At 40.2% G+C, this 24,611-nt stretch overlaps 1 protein-coding gene across 5 annotated transcripts in view; it reads right to left on the reverse strand.

Annotated features, from left to right (window-relative positions):
- Positions 1–2,716: 2,716 nt before the first annotated feature.
- Positions 2,717–24,611, reverse strand: part of P2RY14 (purinergic receptor P2Y14) — a 58,664-nt gene continuing 36,769 nt past the window's right edge. For 3 of the 5 annotated variants that reach the window (XM_040234954.1, XM_040234961.1, XM_040234980.1), the window contains 2 exons: positions 7,815–7,920; positions 2,717–4,860 (listed from right to left, as the gene is read on the reverse strand). In XM_040234954.1, coding sequence (XP_040090888.1) covers positions 3,821–4,834 — 1,014 coding nt within the window. In that variant the 5' untranslated portion in view covers positions 4,835–4,860; positions 7,815–7,920 and the 3' untranslated portion in view covers positions 2,717–3,820. Of the gene's footprint in view, positions 4,918–7,814; positions 7,921–24,611 lie in introns of all 5 variants that reach the window. The other 2 variants (XM_040234971.1, XM_040234990.1) reach the window with 2 other exon arrangements.

Below are 24,611 nucleotides of genomic sequence, written 5' to 3' on the forward strand. Positions count from 1 at the left end.
TCCTCCTGGCGATTAAGGGAGAGATTAAAAAAATATCTGACACTTGCAGCCTATTTCCTCTTTTTGAAGACCCCTGGCCTTCCTGCCTATTAACCTCTAACTCCTGAAAGAAGCACTTTAACAATACGTAGCTTGTGTTTGCCATAAGCCAGTTTTCAAAATGCTTTATTTCATAGCACTGCTTGTACAAAGTGATTAAATGTTGTATTTTTTTAGCTGCAGCAAATATGTATTACAAGTCTTGTTTATAAACTAGAACATATTACACAAAATAATTTAAAATCTAGTACTGATCTCAGAAGTTTCTGGATTAATCCACTTTTGCTATTGCTCTATTGTTGTATTTTTTTTTTATTGTAGCCGTGGACCTTTAAGTTTCTTTCTTAAAAAATGCTCATTGCTTTTATTTACTTAACTTTTCAATATTTGAATAAACTCCTTATGATCTGACTTCTAACTCTGATAAATTTCTTACGGAAATTCCTCTCGCTAAAGTCTTAAATGATCTTCAAAAGTTAAATCCAAAGATTTGTTTGTAGTCTTGATCTGAATTTTTTCCTTCAGTTTTTAAATTGAAGGATAATTGTCTTATAGCATTATTGGTTTCAGGTGTACAACATAGTGATTATTTTTATACATTACAAGAGGATCACCTTGATATGTCTGGTTTCCATCTGTCACCAATGAAAGTGAAAAGTCAAAGTGAAGTTGTGCAGTCGTGTCCAGCTCTTTGCAACCCCATGGACTATAGCCTACCAGGCTTCTCTGTCCATGGAATTTTCCAGGCTAGAGTACTGGAGTAGGTTGCCATTTCCTTCTCCAAGTGATCTTCCTGACCCAGGGTTGGAACCTAGATCTCCTGCATTGCAGGCGATTCTTTACCAGCTGAGCCACAAGGGAAGCTCATATTATTGATTAATTTCTCTGATGTACATTACATTCACATCCCGTGATTTATTTACCGTATACCTGGAAGTTTGTTGCTTCTTTGATCCCTTGTTTCACTAATTCCTCCCCTCTGACTACCACCAGTCTGTTCTGGGTGGGTCGGTGGGTGGGTGTCGCACATCTTTTTGCATTCGCCTGTTGATGGGCACTTAGGTTGCTTCCATGTCTTGACTATTGCAAATAATGTTGACGTGAACGTAGGGATGCATGTATCTTTTAGAATAAGTGTTTTTGTTTTTTTTAGTGAAAAGCACTGAGAAGTATAATTGCTGATAGTTCTTTTTTAATTTTTTTGAGGAACTTCCGTACTGTTTTCCATAGTGGCATTACCCATTTACATTTCCACTGATAGTGTGTGAAGGTTCCTGGCCTTTTTGCTTTTTTGGTTATTTCTTTTGCTGTACAAAAGTTTTTTAGTTTGATGCAGTTTGCTTACTTTTGCTTTTGTTTCCCTTGCCTGAAACATGTCCAGAAAAATTGCTACAACCATTGCCAAAGAGAAGTACTGCCTGTGTTTTCTTCTAGAGGTTTTATGCCTTCAAATCTTAGATTTCAGTGTTTTATCCATTTGAGTTTATTTTTGTGTATGGTATTAGAAAATAGTCCAGTTTCTTTCTTCTGCATATAGCTGCCCAGTTTTCTCAACACCATTGATGGAAGAGGCTGTCTTTTCTCCGTTGTATATTCTTGCTTCCTTTTTGTAGATTGATTGTGTGCGTATGGGTTCATTTTTGGGCCCTTTGTTCTAGTCCATTGATCTATATGTCTGTGTTTGTGCCAGTACCATCCTGTTTTGGTTACTATAGCTTTGTAGTATAGTTTGAAATCAGGGAGTGTGATACCTCCAGCTTTGGAATCCTTTCTCAAGCTTATCTTGGCTTTTCAGAGGCCTTTGTATTTTCGTATAAACTTTAGAATTACTTGTTCTAGTTCTGTAAACAATGCCATTGATATTTTAATAGGGATTGCCTTATATAGTATGATCATGTTAGCAGTGTTAATTCTTCCAGTTTGTGAGTACCATACATCTTTCCATTTGTTTGTGTTTCCTTCAGTGTCTTACACTTTTCCAAGTATAGGTCTTTTACTTTACAAATTCTGATATGCAGTAGCTGTTATTCAACTCTTGCTTCACCTATCCTTATTTGCATTGCAAATTTTCCTGAAAAATACTGCCTTTCATGTTTCCGATTTGCTTAGCCACAGTGGTTACAGAGGCATTACTTGGTGGTTCCTATCTTCTTTTATACTTTCAGTTTCTCCTGGTGCTGCAGTAGGGGCATGTTAAACCTAAATATGTAATAATTTGCCCTGAACAATGGAAACTGAATAAAAACAAGCTACTTTCTTTTGCAAATATATTTAGCCAGACAAATGCTATAGCAAGCTTAGTTTTGCTGGGCATGCTTATGATAGAATTGTGATTTGTTCTTTTTGGAAGAGAATATTTGACCCAGAGTTGGGAGCAGAGAGTAGAAGGTGGATACAGAGTGTGAAGACCTTCCCAGATCTTCCTCAGTTTAAAATGTGCCTTCTCACTTTTGTCTAAAATTTGATGAGGTCCTAGAACATAGAAATACTTATTTTGAAAAGTCAGTGGCAAATAGGATTTCAAAAGTACTCTATATAACTCTTACCTGGGTATTTCTATGCCTTCTTTCTGTGTCTTTTATTAGCATGTGTGATCGAGTGTACTAAAGAAACCACCCATGTCTTGACTGAGGAAATCTGGTACTGTTTTTTAGTATCTTGACTATTAAGGGAAAAATTGACACTATGAAAAATATTTTTTATTAGTACATATATGATACAAAAATGTTTGAGAAGAACATTTGAAAGTTGGGCTAAATATTTTCAGGCAAGTTAATAGCAAAGAATTTAGCTTTGATAACTCACAAAGCCAGCCGCCATATCCTATATCTGCACATACGAAATTTGTTTTTCATAAAATGTGACATGTAAGTTTTCATTTTGTGTGTAATTTATGACTCATAAATTTTAGATGTTCTTCTTTATGAAGTCCAGTTGCTTTCTACGAAAACTGTTTCTTTCTGCTCCTAGAGAATAATGTATGTTGGCAGCCTGCGGGGTGTTTGTGTACATATGCCTTTTCCCCAGTCAGCCTGTATATATTTCTTTCCATACCATTGAGCACAGGAAGTTGCTCGCAACCCATGCCACTACCTAGATTCTCTCTGTAGAGTTCACTTAAACATATTCTAAGACCAGAACCCCAGTCTCATTAAGTGGCTTAGCTAATCTTCATATAAAGAATTTAAAAGTTAACCTTATCCTCAAAATGCTATCAGAGAAAAATTACACTTTTGCTGCAGTGTACAGAATTTATATCTGCTTTCCTTTGAAATGTGATGAAATAAATCAGTTGGGGATTTCTTAAGTAATTTTCTCAGTGTCTGCTTACCCAGTTCTTCAAATCAGAGAAAACTTGACTTTTTCACTACAAACTGGCTTCTAAGTCCATATCAACTCTGCCTGCTTTTACATTGGTCTTTAATGACCTTGTTGAAAGAAATTGTATAACTTGATCCTTGTTTTTAGAAGACACACCTGTGAATTGTCTGTATTGCTTCCTGTGTATTTGCTGTTTAAAGTTCTGTATGAACTGACCAGACTACTGATTATACTTTTAAACCTTCTATTTTGATGGGATAAGATTAAATAATATATTATTTTTTTCTTTGATGTTACAAAAGATGCATGGAAACTTACCTGTTAACTTTATTATTGCACTAAATTGAATAGTAATGCCTAGAGATGATACTATTGTGGACACGTGTATTCATTTTGTCTTGTTATAGAATTGAAGATTACAGTATGCATGCATGAACTTTATTTGAAAGGAGGTGAGAATTCACAAAGTATCTGTGCTTTCTTGTATTATATTTTCCCTTTTGGTTTTGGAAGTTTCTGAGTCATGCTGAGTTTTTAATGGGATATGCAATTTCTTACACAAGACCTCTCTAAATGGCTGGCATAGAAAGAAATAAATAATGGGGTCCAGGCATACGTTTGCAGCTGACAGTAGCAGAGAGAATTCTTTCACATAAAACAGGATTTGTTTTGACCGGCAGCTGTAATGAGCTTCTGTTTGGCTCTGTGTATAGGGGATTCTGGCAATGTGGTAAGGTACAAAGCAGATAAAAAACACGAACATAATGCTGAATATATTACGGCTAGATTTCTTCTTGACTGATATGGAATTCTTTCTGGACTTGAGGTGGGACTTAAAGATCTTCTTTGTGATAGCAGTGTAGAAGATGATTAAGGAAAGAAACACAATCCAGAAGATGCCCACAAAGATGTAGCTGGAGGCTTTGTGCCACCTGAGGCCCAGGTCACTCTTAAGGTCCATACATTTCACGCGTGTGGCCTCTGTGACACTCCGATTGGTCAGGATCATGTTGGGAAGGGCGATGAGCAGTGTGAGGCTCCACACCAGCACTGACAAGAGTTTGCTGTAGCTTATGGACTGGATGAAAGAGGTCAAGAGAGGCTTCACGATTTTATAATATCTGTCAAAGCCAATGAGCCCGAAGAACACGATGCTGACGTACATGTTGATGTAGAAGAGCACGGCCGAGACCCTGCACACAAAGACTTTTACCTGCCAGAGGCCCAGGCCCAAGTCCCCCAGGATCTTGAAGGGAAAAGTCAGGCTCATCAGGAAGTCGGCAATGACAATATTCTTGAGATAGACGATGAAGCTCTTGGAGCTAGGCACGTAGAAGAACACCCACCCTGACATGCCGTTGAGCAGGATGCCGGCCACAAAGACCACAAAGTACAGCGTGGGGATGATCTGCTTGGTGAGGAGGGTGTTCGAGGGGCAGGACCCCTCTGCAGGTGGGGCGGTGGTGGCATTCATGGTCTGGTAACTTCCTAAGGCGTGGCCTGCAAGGTGATGTGAAAGAATCACTCAAAGGGCACTCATGACCTCTGAGTCGTTTGCTGAGAAACAAAAGCAGAGGGCAATAGATAAAACCAAGTAAGTGAGTAAGTGTTAGTCGCTCAGTCTGCCCAACTCTTTGGGACCCCATGGACTGTGGCCCACCAGGCTCCTCTGCCCATGAGATTTTCCAGGCAAGGATAGGATATAATAAACCCCAGCAAGATATAACCAAGCCCAGCAAATTCTGGAAGCTAAGTTTGTGCTGTATTCGTTAGGTACCCATCCCTTCCTCCTTTTCACCTTCTCTTCCTTCCTTTAGAAAAGGGAAGAATTGAGTAGACAGGTAACAGGAAAGAAACATAAGAGAGCAGCGGGCCAGCCTGAGCACTGAGGTGATCATGGAGACCAGCATTTCCCTGAAATGATAGGGGTTCCTGTAAAACTGAGTTCTGGGAGTACTCATTTAAATGTAGCTTCTGAGGTAATAAAGCTGTAAAAACAGCATCTGTTTCATAGTAGGTTTAAGAGCTGTTGTTACACAAAGTGCACGCTATGTATATTTTAGACAGGACCGTGTCTTACAAGCATACACGGCCACATGTACCTGGTATTTTTGGTATAGGATTATGGGTACCTTTCAAAATTGAGATATTCTGTGTCTTTTCCCATTTAGAAGCTGATTTGCAATATTTTTATAAATTAGTAAACACAAAAATGATAGGACCTTAAACATTCTGAGAGATGTTCCCCAAAGTACATTCTAGTCTGTATTGTCCAATATGGTAGACAATAGCCATGCGTGGCTATAGAGGACTTGAAATGGGTCCATTCCAGATTGAAAGGTGATGTAAAATGCACAATGAATTTTGCAGACTTAGTATAAAAAAATTATGTAAAATATCTCAGTATTTTTAATACTTATTACATGTTGAGATGATATTTTAGAAATATCCCATTCAATAAAATATATTATTAATCTTAATTTCACCTAATTTTACTTATTTTAAAGAATATGGCTACTAGAAAATTTAAAATTACATCTATGGCTCTCATCATATTTTTATTGAGGAGCACTGTCCTAGGTATTACCCAGAACCTTCTTTTGTTAGGGAATCTTGTGTAGTCTTCACAGAAGTTGGACATAGTGATTTATGGCACAAGGAAGATGAGGAGTGAGGAGTTTTTTGAAAGATTATTTGATGTATCAAAGAAAATGTCTGCTGCCCATCTTATCTGTAATGGCAACATCCTGTTTAACCCTTCATTCTTGCCCTCAGGATAAAGTTCTTCAACTCTTAAACCCTGAGCTACCAGAAGTCCCCTTCTTGGTCTGGTCCCGACTAATTCTGCCTCCAGCAATGAGCTCCTGCTGTTCTGAATCCTCCTACCTTGTAGGCTCCATGACTTCTCTCACCTTGAATCTTTGCACAGATTTTGATTTGTGTGGAAGACTCTTCCGCTACCTTCTTGGTTGGCTAACTTTTCATCATTCTTTCCTAAAGAAAGCTGTGACTTTCTTTAGGACACTTTGCCACCTTGAGCCTTGGTTGGGGTGGATTGAGCATGAGGTCCCTTGTATGTGAGCTCATAGTTTCGTGCCTTTCTTCTGTCACAGCACTTGTCTCTTCAGGTGTTTGTTTTTTGTTTCCTCTACTATTATAAGCTTTTTCAGGGTAAAAGGGATCATGTCTTTTTTTTTTTTTTTTTTTAAAAAACCATTGTATTCCTAGCATTACTTTAGGACATTAGATATTTAAAATATTTGTGAAATAAATGAATATACAATCTGGGAATACAAGACATGAATTCCTCTTAAGAAATTTACATCTAGTCAGGGATCATGGAAAAGAAAGATTGTGGAGGACGCTGGGTTCCTTGAGGATACAGAATGTATCTTGTTCATCTTTGTTTTTCTGGTGCCACATATGGTGCTTACAAAGTGAGTGAAGGGTTAGGTCAGTACATTTAAGCACATGTGAAAAGATGAAATTTGGAAATGCGGAATATGAAATTCAGTCACGTTGCAAATAAAAATCATACTTGCAAGCTTTGTGTGCTACTGCTCACAAAAGAATATCTTGCCTCTGTGTATTCTTCCTATGAGCATATGACAAAACTAGAAATATTTCTAGCCATTTGATTTTGCCAGTCCTTGGACTTCCTTTGGAGGGAAATCTGATGCCCTGTTCACTTGGATCTGATCATAATGGATTTGTAGTTGACTTGCTTCTTTGTAGGTCTTCTGTGGCCTGTTTTATATTTAGATGGTGAGCGAAGGGTCTATGTTTCCTATTGTAAACTGCTTACTGTGGCAGAGTCTGTATCAAGGAAATAATTGGTATTGTCCACTGAAACTAAGATGCAACTTAGTCTAAGAGCAGTTTGACGGAGCTTAAGAGACTGCCCCCAGTGGTCACAGTGCTGGGGACACTGCCCCTCAGTCAGTGTGTTGCAGGGGTCATGTTGCGTATTCACTAATTGTTGGATTCATTGCAGTTTAAAATATAAATTTTTTTTTAAAGCAGATCTCATGCTTAATTGGTCAGTCATTTCCAACTCTTTGTGACCCCATGGACTGCAGCCTGCCAAGCTCCTCTGTCCATGGGGATTCTCGAGGCAAAAATACTGGAGTGGGCAGCATGTCCCTTCTCCAGGGGATCTTCCCTACCCAGGAATCGAACAGAGGTTCTTACATTGCAAGTAGATTCTTTACCAGCTGAGCTACCAGGGAAGCCCTAGTACATTGTAGAGAGAAATATTAAATATTTAATATGTAATTACATGCTGAAGAATTTCCAGAAATTATTTAATGAGTGCCAACTTTTTCTGAATAGAATAATTATAGAAGCCAATATAAAGAGGAAAACAATAGAATAGGAAAGACTAGAGATCTCTTCAAGAAAATTAGAGATACCAAGGGAACATTTCATGCAAAGAAATGTATTTCTTCAATTACCTTTTTAAAAATTTGGACCAATATGAGGTTTCCTTTCAATGAAGTAATTTAGCCCAGTGAACGCTTGTCATCTTGAAGTGGCCAAGATGTTTCTTCACCAGTGATCCTGTATTGTAGTAGAAAAATGAAGATTTAATTATGTTAAATAAATGCCAGAATGTTTTATTGAAGTGTATGTGTGGTAGCAGGGTACTTAGTCTTTAAATACAGCTTGTATAACTTGAAATATTTCGACATATGCTTTTGTTGCTTTACCAAACTTGTTGGTTGTCGCTATTGACCATTATAGATTTGATGTAAACTCTGGTGAGAACCTTGTAAACTCTACTTGAGAGTTGAACAAAAAGTGTTTTTAGTTACCGGTTTATTATTTTTTTCCCCCCTTTATGGATTTAGATGCTCAAAACAGATCATATAAATTACTGAAGTTAACAAACAGTTGACCCTTTTAGCCAGGAAATCATCAGCAGGCTTTCTTTTGTTTCCTGTTTTTTTTTTGTTTTTAAAACCTTTGTACCATTGACATTTCTGGAGTTAGATGACTTGTTGTGACCGTTGTCCTCAGCATTGTAGGATGTTAAACATCAACATCCTTGCCTTCTAGCTATTAGGTGCCAGTAGTTTTATCGTCCTAAGTTGTGACCAAAATGTCCTCTAGGGGGCGAGATTGCCCCTGGTTGATAACCAGTGGTCTAGTTATACATGGACTTACCGAAATAACACCTGAAAGTTTTATTGTTTGATAGGGAGAGGATAGGTTTCGCAGAATGTGATTGGTTCAGTTCTGCCTTGGTCTGGGTTGGCACCTTTTTGAATTCTTTAAGCTAGCCCTCCTGAGACTTCAATGTGTGTACAGATTTCCTGGGGCTCCGGCTAACGTTAAGACTCATATACCATAAGTCTGAAGTTGGGTGTAATGTTGATGTTGGTAAGGCAAAGAGTACTCTTTGAATAGCAAGTTTCTGACTCTGTACACAGGAAACTTGAATAAATGTTTGAGGAGGGTTTAAAAAAACTTTTTTTTGCTGTAGTCAGGACTTCAGGTAGGTAAAAGTTATGTTAAAGGGAGCCTGAAATCTAGAAGTTTTCTTAGAGAGTTTACTTGTTACAGATTTCATGATAATAATCTCATCTTTCTGGTCTGGAAATATAAATAGATATTTTATGGAGAGCCAGTGATAAAGAACATCTTATATTTACCTAGGATAGTCCTAAAAGGTCATGAGGTTTTCTTTAGAAACAAGCAGATGTAGTTCTCTGTGGTGAAATATTGTATTTGATCCAGGGTGATACTGAGCTTGTTCTGGGCAAGAATGATACTGTCTTACTTCAGAACAGTGCTTACTCTCGGAGAAGGAAGTGGGGCGTAGGGTGGTTGGACTTTAGCTGTATTTGTGGTCGTTCATCTCTTAAATTCTGAAACAACTAAACATTACTGTGCCTAACATTACTGTGAATTATGTGTAAACATTACTGTGAATTAATACTGGGCAATTAGGTATATTGGTGTTTACCAGCATTAGTTTCTGTACTTTTGTGTACTTGGAATAGTTCATAATTAGGAAAAAATGTATATGGAAAATGAATTGCTTTCAAATCACTCTTTTATCACCACCCACCTATGATGAGCGTTTTCCTCACTGTTCTTTGTTCTGTTCTTAGCAAGTGACAATGGTAGTTCAGCTGGTAAATAATCCGTCTGCGGTGCAGGAGACCTGGGTTCAGTCCCTGGGTTGGGAAGATCCCCCAGAGGAGGGCATGGCAACCTACTCCAGTATTCTTGCCTGGAGAATTCCATGGACAGAGTCGGACATGACTGAGAGACTTCGCACAGCACACCTATGATGAGCATTTTCCTCCCTGTTCTTTGTTCTGTTTTTAGCAAGTGACAGGCTCAAAATTCCTCCTCGAGTTCAAACATCAAAAGCTTTCATTCCAGGTGCCCCAGGATCTTTTCATATGCAATAAATACTTGTTTTCTAGATGATTCTTCTAACAGTAAAAAAGAGTATGCTGCTGCTGCTAAGTCGCTTCAGTCATGTCCAACTCTGTGCGACCCCATAGATGGCAGCCCACTAGGCTCCTCTGTCTCTGGGATTCTCCAGGCAAGAATACTGGAGTGGGTTGCCATTTCCTTCTCCAATGCATGAAAGTGAAAAGCAAAAGCAAAGTCACTCAGTCGTGCCCGACTCTTATAGATGTGTATAATCATTGTGCGCATGTCCAAACTTACTAAGGCTGTTTTCTTAGCATTGCTGTTTTTATCTCCCTTGCTGTAATGTGTGACTTTTTCTTTTCTCTCCTTGTCTTGCCAATATGTAGTATCCTAGATGGTTTTCAGAGCAGTTGTAATTAATGGGTTGACTAAAATGAGGATTTATGTATGGGCTACTTATTCAGTCTTATAGTTGCATTTTATAATGTTTTATGTTATTAAATATTCAATAGCATACTTTTATTTTAAAAATATTTTATACTTTTGAGTAGTATTAATTCTGTGATCAGTCTTCTGGCCTGTCTTATTCTGTGGTCTGTTGAGTATTTAAGAATTTCTTCTTCCTGACTCTCGGTCCTGCCTCTCTTTCCCGACACTGTGACTCCTGAGAAGTGGGTAAACAGTGTCTTTTTCTTCTAGGTCATAGACCTGTTCAAAAGGAAGTCATTTTAGGCTCGTCAGTTTACTTTGTAGAAGTTACTGTCTTTAATGTGTAACTGACTGCCCACCTTGCGACTCAGAAAACCATTTCTTACTCCATTTCCTGCTTGGCTGCTGCTCAGACTTCGACTACGGCTATCTAACCCCTCTCTGCCCTCCCTGTGTCCTCTGTCTGGCCTGCACTTTGTCTAGGCTCAGCCAGTGGGAATCGTGCTTGCTTTTGTACCGGAAGGAGTGAGTACCTCCCTTATCTTTCTTCATTCCCATGAGCATTAATGTCCAGTGCTCACCACACTTCTCAAAGGCTGCCGGGGACCTCATTTCTAAATTTATTGTCCCTCTCTCTGTCATTCTGTTTCCTGACTTCCCTGTAATAGTTGATGGTATTGATTTTCACTGCTTGAAATCCTCTGTTCATAAGGTACATTGTAGCCTTTAGCTCCTGTATACATTGGATCTTCCTTTCCTTCATTTGTTTACTAAATCCAACAGAGCATGTTTCTAGGCAGTATGGAGATAGTGGGGCTTCCCAGGTGGCTCAGTGGTAAGGAATCCGCCTGCCAATGCAGGAGATTTGTGGGTTCGATCCCTGGTTGGAAAGATTTTTTGGAGAGGAAATGGCAACCTACTCTAGTATTGTTGCCTGGAAAATCTCATGGACAGAGGAGCCTGGTGGGGTCCATGGCATCCCAAAGAGTCGGACATGCTTGAGCAGAGCACAGGCAGGCAGCAGGCAGGCAAGCAGGCATGGAGATACATTGGCAACAGGCAACACTCAGCAAGTTCCCAATCTGGGGGAGACGGAAGAACACAGTGGTACTTTTGGTTGCAACAAGGTGCTGTCATTGAAGGAGGAGGCACAGGAGCAGAGCTACCACTCAGCACCTTCCAGCTTCAGGAATGGTGGTATTAAAGCTGTCTTCTTGGGTCATGTGATAATGAAGGTTGACAAATTAGTTAGGTTTAGCCAGTCAAAGAGGAAGGAGAATGTGTCAGGCAGAGAGAGCTACCAGGCACATTCACCAGGACGCCTGAGATGATAGCACAGCAGGGGTCCTGTGGCTTGCCCAAGCTCTTGAGTAACATAATAGAGCCTTGTTAATCAGTTACTGTTACCACCATTTTGCAAATGAGGAAGCTGGTGCTGAAAATGGTTAAGTAACTCATCAAAGGCGAATTGGGCAGATAAATACACGGTCAGACAGTATTAAAACTTGTGTGTTCATCTCCCAGTGAGGTCTTCCCTACTCCTGTAGTAATTCAGGCAGGCGTGATAGGCAGGCGTGTTTTGTGTGTGTCTGTGAGTGTGCAGGCCCTTCAGCATTGTTCTGGAATATTGTTTCTAGGAATCACTTATCAGGTATTTTTTTTTTTTTTGAGGTGAGGTGGACATGTGAGTGTGAGAGTGGGATCTGGTGGTTAAGAAGTCTGCCAGGTGTGTGGATGCCTTCAGTCTCTCCATCAGCGTCTGGGTGCCACTGCGTACAGAACCTCTATTTAATTTGCCAGTTTCTGAAAGTGTTTAAAAATGAACACCTTTCTGACTAGAAACAGACCCACGTATATTATTAGTGATTAAAACAAATGACATTAATCAGTTGGTGGTGGAGACCCTGTTGCTGGAGGAAACCCAAGTCTGCTGCTGTGGTTTGGATGCTGGGATCCTGGGCATGAGGAGGGAGGACCCTGGTGGTTGCTGTTTCTCCCTTCCAGCCTGCTTTCTCTATATGCGCATGAGGTCTAACTTGATTCCTCAAACTCCTGGCCACCATGACTCATTGACTTCATCTTCAGTCAGAACGTACGCCAGTGAGAAACGTGCTTTCACTTATAAATGGGCGGATGTTGTTGTCTCTGAGTTGTTTGTTGTTCAGTCACTAAGTTGTGTCCAACTCTTTGCAACCCCATGGACTGCAGCACTCCAGGCTTCCCTGTCCTTCACTGTATCCCAGAGTTTGCCCAAATTCACGTCCATTGAATCAATCAGTGATGCTATCCAACTATCTTATCTTCTGCTGCCGCCTTCTCCTTTTGCCTTCAGCCTTTCTCAGCATCAGGACCTTTTCCAATGAGTCAGTGTTTGCATCAGGTGGCCAAAGTACTGGAGCTTCCTCATCAGTCCTTTCAATGAGTTTTCAGGGTTGACCTCCTTTAGAATTGACTGTTTTGACCACCATGCTGTCGAAGGGACTCTCAAGAGTCTTCTCCATCACCACAGTTGAAAAGCATCAATTCTTTGGTGCTCAGTCTTCTTTATGGTCCCACTCTCAGATCTATACAGGACTACTGGAAAAACCATAGCTTTGATTATCAGTTCAGTCACTCAGTCGTGTCTGACTCTTTCTAACCCCATGGACTGCAGCACTCCAGGCTTCCCTGTCCATCACCAGCTTTCAGAGCCTACTCAAACTCATGTCCATTGCATCGGTGATGCCATCCAACCATCTCATCCTCTGTTGTCCTCTTCTCCTCCTGCCTTCAATCTTTTCCAGGATCAGGATCTTATGGACCTTCAATTGACGAGCAGTGCTAATTCATTCTCACATTGGAAACACCTGCATGTTCTTCATAGGCTGAATTGCAGACACCTCAGAACTTCCTCTTCCACCAAAGCATCAGCTCAGCTCTGTCCTTACACCTTCAGGCCCCCTTCCTGGGTCCTCCTGTTTATAGACTCTCAAAATCACGAAGACTAAACATCTGTGAGTTTCTGCCACAAACAGCTCTTCTTTGATTCCATGTAATAACAGGTAGACTGATAACATGCAGACCTACTTTTTATTTAATTCCAACCACTTCCCTTAAAATACATTTAGCCAAACTCGCAGCTATGTGCAAGAGTGCCATCTCCTCGAACCTGGGTCTGTCTTCACATCTTTGGGTGATGCAGGCAGATAATTAGGAGCTGGGGGAAGAGGTGAGGTGCTGCACAGGCCCTTCTGGGGCCACAAAAATGCCCTCCCGCCACCGCCTCTGTGTCAGTAACTGCATTTGGTTTGTCAGGATGGATTTGGGGGGATTTTTCACCTACAGTCTTGGGGTTGCCCAGGATTTCTCATCTGTGGTACTGTCAACATTTTTTTGAGTTGCAGTTCTTTGTGGGTGAGTGGTCTGGTGCATCATAGAAGGCTGCATCTTTGGCTCTATCCACTAGGTGCCAGCAGCTCCCATGGTTTAAGACATGAAATAGCCCCTTAATAATAGTTGTATTTCTTAACATTTTGATACAGGAATAGAATGTAATCAACTCTGTGACTGATGCTAAACTTTATGCATTGAGTAACTCAGCAGCAATATGTGATTCATATGTTTAGGTCTTGGAATGTGAAGTAGGTTTTCTTTACTGTCCTGTTGGAATAATGGGCAGGCAGTGGAGCATAATGATTAAATGGATGCAGTGGACCTTGGTTAAAAATATGGCTCAATTTCTTAATAGCTGTGGTAGTCGATTATTTGGGGCCTCCTGGGGTAGCTCAGATGGTAAGGAATCTGCCCTATTTGCAGAGTGTCTCCCGGTTTCTGTGTTTACATCTAAAAGGAGAGGTAGTAGTTGCTACCACATAGGGTTTCTATTCCTGTAAGACCTGGTGCCCGGCAGTGTGTGACTCAGAGGGGCCAGTGGGGGTTCAGAGAGTAAGTGACTCAGCTGACAGCAGAATCGGATCAGACGTCGCTGGGACTCGGGCCAGGACTTCCCCTGGGCTGGGCCCCACATGTGCCCTACTTCCCCAGATCGATGTGAGTTGGTGGTTCTGCACTGATGCAGGGCTGCAGGAGACACCTTAGATCCGTTTCCGAGTGCTCCGCACCTCTCTGGGGAGTCTGGCCCAGCAGTGTTTTGCCTTGGGGTCGCTGGGGGAAGGCTGTGCTTCTGTGGCCTCCGGGTTCTAGTAATGGAAAGTGGCACTCTAAGTAAGTGAGGGTTTCCCTTCACTCTGAGGGAGTAAGGGTGAAGTCCAAAGCATTTCATGCTCCTACTGGCAGTCCACGCAGTCCTGCGTCTTTGATGAGAGTGATGGAAAGCTATGAAACTCCTGTCTCCAGAGTTCTGGGGACTGATTCCTTCTCTGGAATTAAATGGAGATGTTATGATTCCTGACTCTCCCTCTCCCTGCCACCCCCGTGCTTCTGCCTGCAGCCTGTTCTTCTGCAGCATCGTTTTGGAATATGTGTTTCTGTTCCCTGCGGGCCAGACAAGGAAATGAATCTCTGACCTCTTTTTGCTTCACTGAGACGGTGTTTCTCAGTCAGGCGTGTGCTGTACTCAGATCTTCAGATCTTGGGGCTTAAGGCCTTAACACATGCCCCTTTGCTAGGGGGCTGGGGAACAGATTTTTAATTCTGAGAAACCAACTGCTTTCATGTTTTAGATGAATATCAATCACCTTTATGTTTGTTCAAGATTCAGGCTTACATATCCAAAGGAAAAGAATATAAATATCCAGGACTCTAAGTGGAAATGGAAATACTACAGAGAAGTGATTCTCATACACTTTAAAGCCTAAAATTAAGGTACTTCCTGCCTGTTGGAAATCAGTAAATTTCGAGTCAATAAAATGTATTGTTATGAATTGGGAAAATTCTTTAAATGAATTTGTATTTTGTTAAACACAATATATGACAATGGAGCAACTATAATTCACTTGAAAATGAATAGGACTTAAATGGGAAAGATACATTTTCAGGCAGCTTAAAGGTGGTGCTCAGAGTGCATATGGAACAGAAGACCTTTTCTTTTTGAGTCCTAGGCCCTTCTCAGTGGGATCCGTTGTTGAATGTAAATGTCCTCTTTAAAGAATCCTTTAGTGGTTATTTCACTTTTCATATGGATTTCAATATGAATCAGTCTTACATGCTTTGAGAGAGCTATCTTATATCTTGCCATACGTTATGGGAGCTAATAGTTGCCATTTCATCACTGCCTCAGATATAGTTGTCTGAACTGTACCAAATCTGATAATTAGAAGTGTTCCTTTCCATCTGTACCATGAATTGCATTTCATTTTCATGACCTGCTTGGACAAGGACCAGCTTTATTTTACTCCATACTGTGTGTGTGTGTTTTTTTTTTAAGGCAGCCTTCCCTGACTTCTAATCTTTATCCATACATTATTGCTTTCCTCTTTTGTATTCAAGATCTGTCTCTGTCTTTAGACTATTTTTTTTCAAGGTGTAAACTTGCAGAAGTTCTCTTGAAGTTGTGACACCCTCGTAGCTATAAACTTGCTCAAGCCTTGTCCAACCTCACATAACAAAAGTAGAAATCCTCTGTAGGTGGCAAAGAATGAGCCCCAATATTAATGAGCTTATCTTGTTTCTGAGTATCACTGCCCTCTAAAAGGGACCAAGCCTCCTTGGGGAAATGACTGATTTCAAATTAGGCACAGGGAAAAGTGAGTTGATACCTTGCCGGCAAAAAGCAAGGGAGTACTCAGACTAACAAGGAAATGTTAAGGAGGGGAAAAAAGGACACGAGAGCTGACTTGGTGGCACTTCTAAATTCCACAATTTGGATATCAATAAGAATAACAGTAATAGATGAAAACACTTTTGAAAGCAAACCAAATTCAAGAGTTGCTAGTACTATTAAAAATATAGATAAAAAGGGAGGATGAAGACAAGAGAATGTCTTCATAGAAGAATGTCAGCTAGAAAAGGTAGAAGGAATGATAGAAACCAGTTTTCAATCTCGTCATAATAACGGATTCAGGCAACAATCTTCAAGGTTTGTGAAAAGTCAGCAGAAGTTTCTAGGAGAACAGGATGTTCTGAGTCTACAAGTATCACCCTCAGATCACTTAGAATAACAAAGGAAAAATTTTACCTTTTCAGTAGGGATATTTGACTGTCACTGAATGATTGAACTTACCAAAAATGGAATAATTTGATATTCCCCCCCTCCAATATAACTCAGATGTATACAACATACCTTGTTAAAAAGCTAATCATGGATAAACAATTGGACAGATTCAGAGCATGATCATTCTATAAAAGAGCCAGCTCAGAACCTCTAAATAAATTAGTATCATGAAAAGCAAACAGACGGGATGGGGTGGAAGCGAGCAGCTCTTGGACATCTCTGCCTTCCTTACCTTTTCTTCTCAGTCACCTTTGGGAGCTTCTCTGCCTGCCCTGAAATTGGTGTTTCTTACTCTGTTCCTGGCCATCTTTTCTCATTCTCCCCCGCAGAATATTGTTTAAGACTGTCATCTGTAAGACAGACTTTTCCTTTCATCTATCACATAATGCTTTTGGCACCTTCTGTGAGGCAGTGTTCTTGGTACTGGGGATCCTGCCCTCTTAGAGCCCAGAGTCCTTGTGGTTCTGGTATCTGAGCAGCCTCCTCACCCAACTCTCCGCTGAGCACCTCCATTTCCTGCAGTCCTGGGTTGTCGTCTAGAAACAGTCTTGTCATCTGTTTCTACTCTCTTCACATTTTACAGCAATAACTGCCAGTTACTGGGAACTTTAGCTATGTCTATCAGATACAGGCAATGCTAACTGCTTTTAAAAATACTTAATTCTTTTCAAGGGATTCCCTTGTGGCTCAAACGGTAAACAGTCTTATTCTTGTCAGTGGAATATTCAATATTTTGAAAAAAATTATGCAAAGAAGCGAAAGCACACAAAAAGAACACAGCATTGACTTGAGAGCCAGAGCCTTGTGGAGTCTGCCGACTTTTCCCTCCTCATTCTCCCTGGGCTGTGCCTTCCTCCACTGGGAGAGAACTCTGTCCTGAATTTTCTGTCTTTTAGTTCCCACCTTGATTTAAATCTATATGAACATAGATGCCATTAAAAAATTGTTCATGGTTTGTGTAGTCTTCCAGGATTTTTTTTCTTTTTTTTATCCCCAGCTCAGCCTTAATTGTTTCTAAAGGAATCGGAATCTTTGAAAACGCTTGGAAATAGTTGGAAAAGATGAACGTTCATTCACCCTTTAGCTGAGCATTTTAAATCCTTAAGTATATGTTCTAGAAGAATCTCTTCCAGCAGCATTCCAAGGATATACAAGAAGATGCACGTGACAGCATGCTCATAGAAACATTGCTTGTAATGGGCAAAGTGCAGAAATAGCAACTGGTTATTGACAGGAGAATGGCTTTAAAATTTTAGTGGAATTTTGTGTAGCAGTGAAAACGAATGAACTACAGCTGTGCTTCTTTGAATTCTCCTGATAAGAGAAATCCCATATTACAGTTGAGGAAACTGAGGTTTAGAGAGCTTGAATAACTTATCCAAGGTGTAAGAACAAGTATGTTGTAGAACTGAGAGTGTTATTCTAAAGCTGTAACGACTGTGGAGTATTTTTTCTTATTGAAAAGTCTTGTCTTTATTAGCTTGTGTGTTCCACTGAATGGAGAGAGAGCTTCATGTTTTCATCTAGCTCAGCAAATGGATCGTAATAGGAGTTGAATGAATTTCTGATGAATGACTGAAGACATCCTTACTTTACATAGGAAGAATGCTATGTAAGGGAGCTTAGTAGCTTGAGCGAGTTCTGAGATGGTAACCAGAGCACCTGCAATTGAAACCCAGGTCTTTCAAGCCCTCAGTGACTGTAGCATCTTACCTGTATGCTCTTTCCTTGGTTTCATCCCCCTACTCCATCCCAGTGGATGGCTGAGGGATGCCTGGCAGGTGTAATGTCAGCATAACTTGGATTATTACTACCCCGAATTCCTTAGCCAGGGCCCACAATTGCTCTCCTGATGGACAGCAGAAGCCCTTCTTCAGCTATGTGGCTTTTAAAAAATTTTAACCTATAATATGAACCTGCCCAGCCTGCAGCAGCAAAAGTGTCAGCAAACTTTCTGTCTCTTGAATGTCCCTGACATGATCAGCTTGTGGCAAAGTGCAGGCAGTTTGTGCATATGGGGTGGGGGTGTAGAGAATGCAAGGTTGCAGATATTTGTTGCCTTTGACAAGTAAACCAGTATGTGTCATAAAAAAATTATTTCACTCTTTAATTTTTTTGGCTGAGTGGAACAAAAATTGAAAAGCAAAAGCTTAACTGCCCAGCTATTCCCTTGAGCTTTTCCTTGCCTGCCATCCAGTGTCAGGAAAAGCTCTGAGCAGATACATGTTTTCTCTCTGTCTCAAATAAATCATGAAAAGCTTTTGTTCCTTGGTAAATTGGGGGTAAGAGGGCAGAGGGGGAAGAACCGCATAGGAGGAGCAGGAATGTCCAGGTGGATTTGCTTTCACACTGGCTCTGCAGTGACGCTGAAGTTCAGTTCTATAAAGATGAACCTCAGTGGGGCAGAGGTTCTTGGAGCCCTGACCTCTGCCTGTCTCTAGCATCTTACTGTGGTTGCCTCATATTGGTGTCTGTTAAAACATCACTTTCTCAGTGAGGCCTTACTGGTTTACGACCCCTGACATAGCCCCTGACACAGCCGAGCATCTACCCAGCACACTCCAGCCTCTCAAATGTTTCATTTTCTTCAGAGCCATCTTCATTATTATTTAGTTATTTATTTTTTCATCTTCATTATTTAAAGTGATACTTATTTTTCCATTTATTTTCTCCATCATCCCTCCACTTCCCTATTCCTACTGTGCCACTCTCTTAACGGTAGCCTTCATGAAAATAGAACTTACTTCTTTTCTTCACTGTTAAATTAGTGCCAGGCATATAGTAGAAGTTTATTAGATATTTACTGAATTTTTATGAATGACTGTATCTGTACAACTTTGGTCAAATAAAGGACTCAACTGTTGAATGATGAGTCTGTTCAGGACCTCAGATTTTCTGTGTGTTTAATAGGTTAAAATGTATAGATAATCTTTTAAAATCATTGGTGCATAAAATTGGATTAACCATAGTCTTTGGTTTATGGCATATTCGTATCATGCAAGGTTGACTTTAAAAATTATCTTGTTATTCTTAATCACATTATTAATTTCCTTCAAACTTGTTAACCAAGACAAAAGCCAAGACTGACCAATAATAAGCTATTAATACATGGAGCTGACTTCTCTTTCTTCCCACATGCCGTCTCTCTGGCCCCCCATGTACCCTGAGCCTCATTTTTTTCACTTAGTCAGTTTAGTTTTATTGTGTTGTGTTACATGTGTATATATTCCTAAAAGTGTGTTGTATGCTTATGTGTGTGTATGAAATTGTGATCTTTAGAAAACATATGTAATCATTTAGTGGTTTAAATATTATCACACCATGCATTGTCCATGTTATTTGAGTGTTGCTATAAATCATCTGTTTTGGTGACTGTAACATTCCATTGTCTGACCATGCCACAGTTCATTCATTCAGCTTCCTGTGTTCAGCATGTTTCCAGGGTTTTGCCCTTTTGAACCATGCCAAGGTATATATCCTTCATGTCTTTGGATGAACATGTGAAAGAGCTTCTTGTGTGCATAAATTTAGGTATTTAATTGTTGAATTATGGGTATGTTAAACTATAGACAATGATGTCAAACTATTTGCCAAAGTGATTGCAAATCCTCTGTGAACACCAATCCTCATTTCCTATTCTCAGATTTACAAATTTTCTTGAGAAATATTACTCCATTGTGGTCCTGATTTACATTTCCATGATCATAATGTTATGGGCATCTCCTCATATGATAATTGGTTATTTAAACGAAATGTCTAGTTATATCTATTGCTCATTTTTCTTTTGGGTTGTTTGTGCTATTACTGATTTGTAGAAATCCTTCAAATACTCTTGATCCCTGCTTTGTTGGTTTTATATATGGTGAATAGCATCTCTCAGGTTGTAACTTGTTCTTTCATGTTTAAAAGTACATTTTGATAAGCAAGTTACTTATTTTAATATATTTAAATCTCATTTTTTGAATTAATGCTTTTTGTATCAGAATAAAGTATTTATATGTCAAAGTCTGAGATAACAGTTTGACATGGAGGCCTTGACACACATTCAAGGGGATCAGGAGGTCAACCCATTTTCAAAAGAATGTTGTTTGTCTCTTTGATTCAGTGTGCTGACATCTGTACTAATGGTGCAAAAGCCACAATGTGTAAAACAAACCTGCTGATACCTCAGCACACTTGAAGGCCATGTACCCAATTGTGTCCTGTAGTCATTTTGTAACTTATTGCCATGCAACCTTAGTAAACAAACAAACAAACAAAGCCAACAACATATGGGGCTTCCTTGGTGGTCTAGTGATTAAGAATCTACCTTGCAATGCAGGGAACTTCCTTGATCTAGGAAGGAAGATCCTACATGCCTTGGTCTAGTGGTTAAGAATCCACCTTGCAATGCAAGGAACTTCCTTGATCTAGGAAGGAAGATCCTACGTGCCTTGGAGCACCTAAGCCTGTGTGCCACAGCAGTTGGGCTTGTGCTCTAGAGCTGGGAGGCGCAACTGTTGAGCCCTCGTGCCACAGCTGCTGAAGCCTGTGTGTCTAGAGCCTGTGCTCCGCAGCAAGAGAAGCCACTGCAATGAGAAGCCCACACACCACAATGAAGAGTGGGCCCCGCTCCCTGCAACTGGAGAATGCTTGCACACAGCAACAAAGACCCAGCGCAGCCAAAGAATAAACTAACAAATATTAAAAAAAAAAAAAAAAAACCCTACAAAACAGAAAAAGTGAAGTTCACTTTAGAATGACTGTGATGATGTAATATGTATTGTCCATTTGACAAATATTTAAATATGTCATGTGGCATTATGAGAATAGTTCACAAAGCACTTCTGCTATATATGATAGTTGTCTAGAGGAACAACACTTGAGAGTGAGTTACAAGCTAAATTAGGTGCTTTCTTGATGGAACACCATTTTTACTGGAAAGAATGATACACAAACTCTAGCAGTTCATACTTGGGTATTTGGCGGACATTTTCTCAAAATCGCATGGAATGCCCCTTCCAGTCAAGGAAAAAAATAGCAGAACTTTCCAGTACTTAGAATGAGATCAGTGCCACTATAAATACTATTTTTTGATACTGTATAATGAAAAGTATACCTCAAAGTTCTGGGTGAATGTACCTCTCCAAATGACTAACAATTATATGATATAAAATCTAGCAGTGGTAAAAGATTTCTTCAAAGACTTAATTATACTAAAGGATTTTAATGTAACAAAAATTGATACGGATTTAGTTTCTCCTTTGCAAACAGCCTTTAAGAAACTGCTGCTTTTTTGAGTTTTGATGTGGTACCAAACAGGATAGAGAAGGAAATGGCAGCCCACTCCAGTATTCTTGCCAGGAGAATCCCCATGGACAGGAGCCTGGCGGGCTACAGTCCTTGGGGTCGCAAGAGTCGGACACGACTTAGCGACTATACCACCACCATCACCGCTACCACCAAAGAAGAAAAATCAGAAGGCTACGAAAATACTTCCTTGTCCTGTTAGAATATGTCTATGTGAGACTAGATTTTCTTCAGTATACTTTAACTAAAACTACATTTTGAAACTCATCCAATGCAGATGTGGATGTGAGAATTTAACTTAGGACAACTGTTAGATGAGCAAAAATGTAGAATCATGCTCTTTTCCTCACTAAAACTTTTAGGGAAATATAATTACTTTTCACAGAAATGTGTTTTTCATGTTAACATTTAATGCTATTTTTAAAAGAAATTAAAAATAAACATTTTATGAATTTCGCAATTAAAATTTCTAATATAGTAAACATTACTGGGTATAACAATGAGCTTTGCGTTTCTCAGTAGTGTTCAAAGGCTCTTGAGACCAAAGTTTGACAATTCTTGGCTACAATATATTTTACTCTGTTTTCTAATAAGGCTTTTTTGGGTTTAGTTTGCTTATTTTATTATGTCAGCTCTTAATCCATCCCATATATGGACTGTCTATAAATCCCAAAACAAAAAAAGAAACCAGATCTTTATGGAGAGTGACTAAATGAGAAACGTATATAACTTCTGCCTATCATTATAACTCCTGTCCATCAGATATCTTTCATTTTTCTTTTCTTTTGAGGTTTTTTGATATGGTTGTTTGTTTGTTTGGTTGTCCATCCATCCATGAAACATGAATTAAGCAAATACTACCTCTCATTAGTTCCTCCCACCCCTTTCTGTGTAAGACCATCACCTGTGGGGCTCATGGGCCCTGACCCAGATCTCCATGCTCCACAGCTGTCAGACCTACTGATCTGGGCTGGAGGGACTTGTCTACTTGTTTACAGTGGTCACTAACTGGTTACAGTTAGTTAGTGGCCAGTGGGCCCGTTGATAGGTACTTACTACTAAAATACTGATGTAGTGCCCAGTTTTCTGTTGGAATGATAGGAGATAAATTGGGAGAAGTATTCATTTCCCCTTATTTTATGATTTCTTACTTGGCCCGATGACTGTGTGAATCAATTCAAGCAATTTCCTGTGGGATTTTACTCTGGACAGGACTCCCTCTAACTTAGTAAATTACTAGCAAGGAAGAGGGAGGAGTTCCCTTTTTACTGAGTAGCCCCTAAAGTACCAGGGACTGGCCTGTCTTATTGTCTTAGTAGTTCTTTGGGGTGATAGCTTTATTGTGATGGAGCAGAGGTGGATCACCCGGGCAAAGGAGCTAAAAAACAAAATGTAGCCCAAGCCCACAGTAGATTGAAATTCAGCTGTTTCTCTGAAAAGTGCCTGCTTTTTCGACGGTGAAAAATTTCCTCTCTAAAAGCCTGAGTCCCAATAATATTGACTGTTTTATACAATGTGATTATTGCCATTATTGTGTAAATACCTAGTTAAGGCGAAGAGCAGTCCCACGTACTCGTGCATCTTCAGCTTTTATTTGTGTATAAATCACAATTCTTATTGGACATGTTTATCTCCTTAGGGCAGAGACAGGATGGGACAGGTGACAGGGCGTTTGATTTGAAACCAGATGACTTTTTCCTTTTAAGTTCAACCCTTGGACTTTATTAGCTGTGTTATCCTGTTTGAATCACCAAAGCTCTCTGGACTCCAGTTTCCTAATCAGTATAACAGAGCCACTGATAGAAGTTCTTTCCCAGTGTAATTTGGCTGCTGAAAATATCCAGTTTTGATAACAGAATCTGTGCAGAGGCTTTAAAAACAGAGAGGTACTTGTACAGATAATTAGAAGTCCTAAATCTCACTAAAAGTGAAGTCGCTCAGTCGTGTCCAACTCTTTGTGACCCCATGGACTATAGCCTACCAGGTTCCTCCATCCATGGGATTTTCCAAGCAAAAATACTGGAGTGGGTTGCCATTTCCTTCTCCAGGAGATCTTCCCAACCCAGGGAATGAACCTGGATCTCCTGCATTGTAGGCAGACGCTTTACCGTCTGAGCCACCAGGGAAGTCCCTAAATCTCACTGCTGCTGCTGCTGCTAAGTCACTTCAGTCGTGTCCGACTCTGTGCGACCCCATAGACGGCAGCCCACCAGGCTACCCCGTCCCTGGGATTCTCCAGGCAAGAATACTGGAGTGGGTTGCCATTTCCTTCTCCAATGCATGAAAGTGAAAAGTGAAAGGGAAGTCGCTTAGTTGTGTCCAACTCTTCGTGACCTCATGGACTGCAGCCTACCAGGCTCCTCCATCCATGGGATTTTCCAGGCAAGAGTGTTGGAGTGGGGTGCCATTGCCTTCTCCCTAAATCTCACTAGTGTATAGGAATTATGTGTTGTTGTTTGTTATTCAGTTGCAAAGTTGTATCTGAGTCTTTGTGATCCCATGAACTGCAGCATGTCAGGCTCCTCTGTCCACCACTGTCTCCTGGAGTATGCTAAAATCCTCTGAGTCAGTGATGTTATCTAACCATCTTAAACTGTTGCCCTCTTTTCCTTTTGCCTTCAGTCTCTCCCAGCATCAAGGTCTTTTCCAGTGAGTTAAATGTTTGCATCAGGTGGCCAAAGTATTGGGTATTGAGCATCAGTCCTTCCGAAGAATATTCAGTCTTTCCCACGATTTCTTTTAGGATTGACTGGTTTGATATCCTTGCAGTCCAAGGTACTCTCAAGAGTCTTCACCACCACCACAATTCAGAGGCATCAGTTATTTGGTGCTCAGCCTTCTTTATGGTCCAGCTCTCACAACCATACATGAAAAACTACTAGAAAAACCATAGCTTTGACTATATGGACCTTTGTCGGCAAAATAATGTCTCTGCTTTGTAATATGTTGTCTAGGTTTGTCATAGCTTTCCTTCCAAGGAGCAAGCACCCTT

Source organism: Oryx dammah, unplaced genomic scaffold (genome assembly GCF_014754425.2).
Source record: "Oryx dammah isolate SB20612 unplaced genomic scaffold, SCBI_Odam_1.1 HiC_scaffold_2, whole genome shotgun sequence".
In the NCBI taxonomy this organism is placed as follows: Eukaryota; Metazoa; Chordata; class Mammalia; order Artiodactyla; family Bovidae; genus Oryx; species Oryx dammah.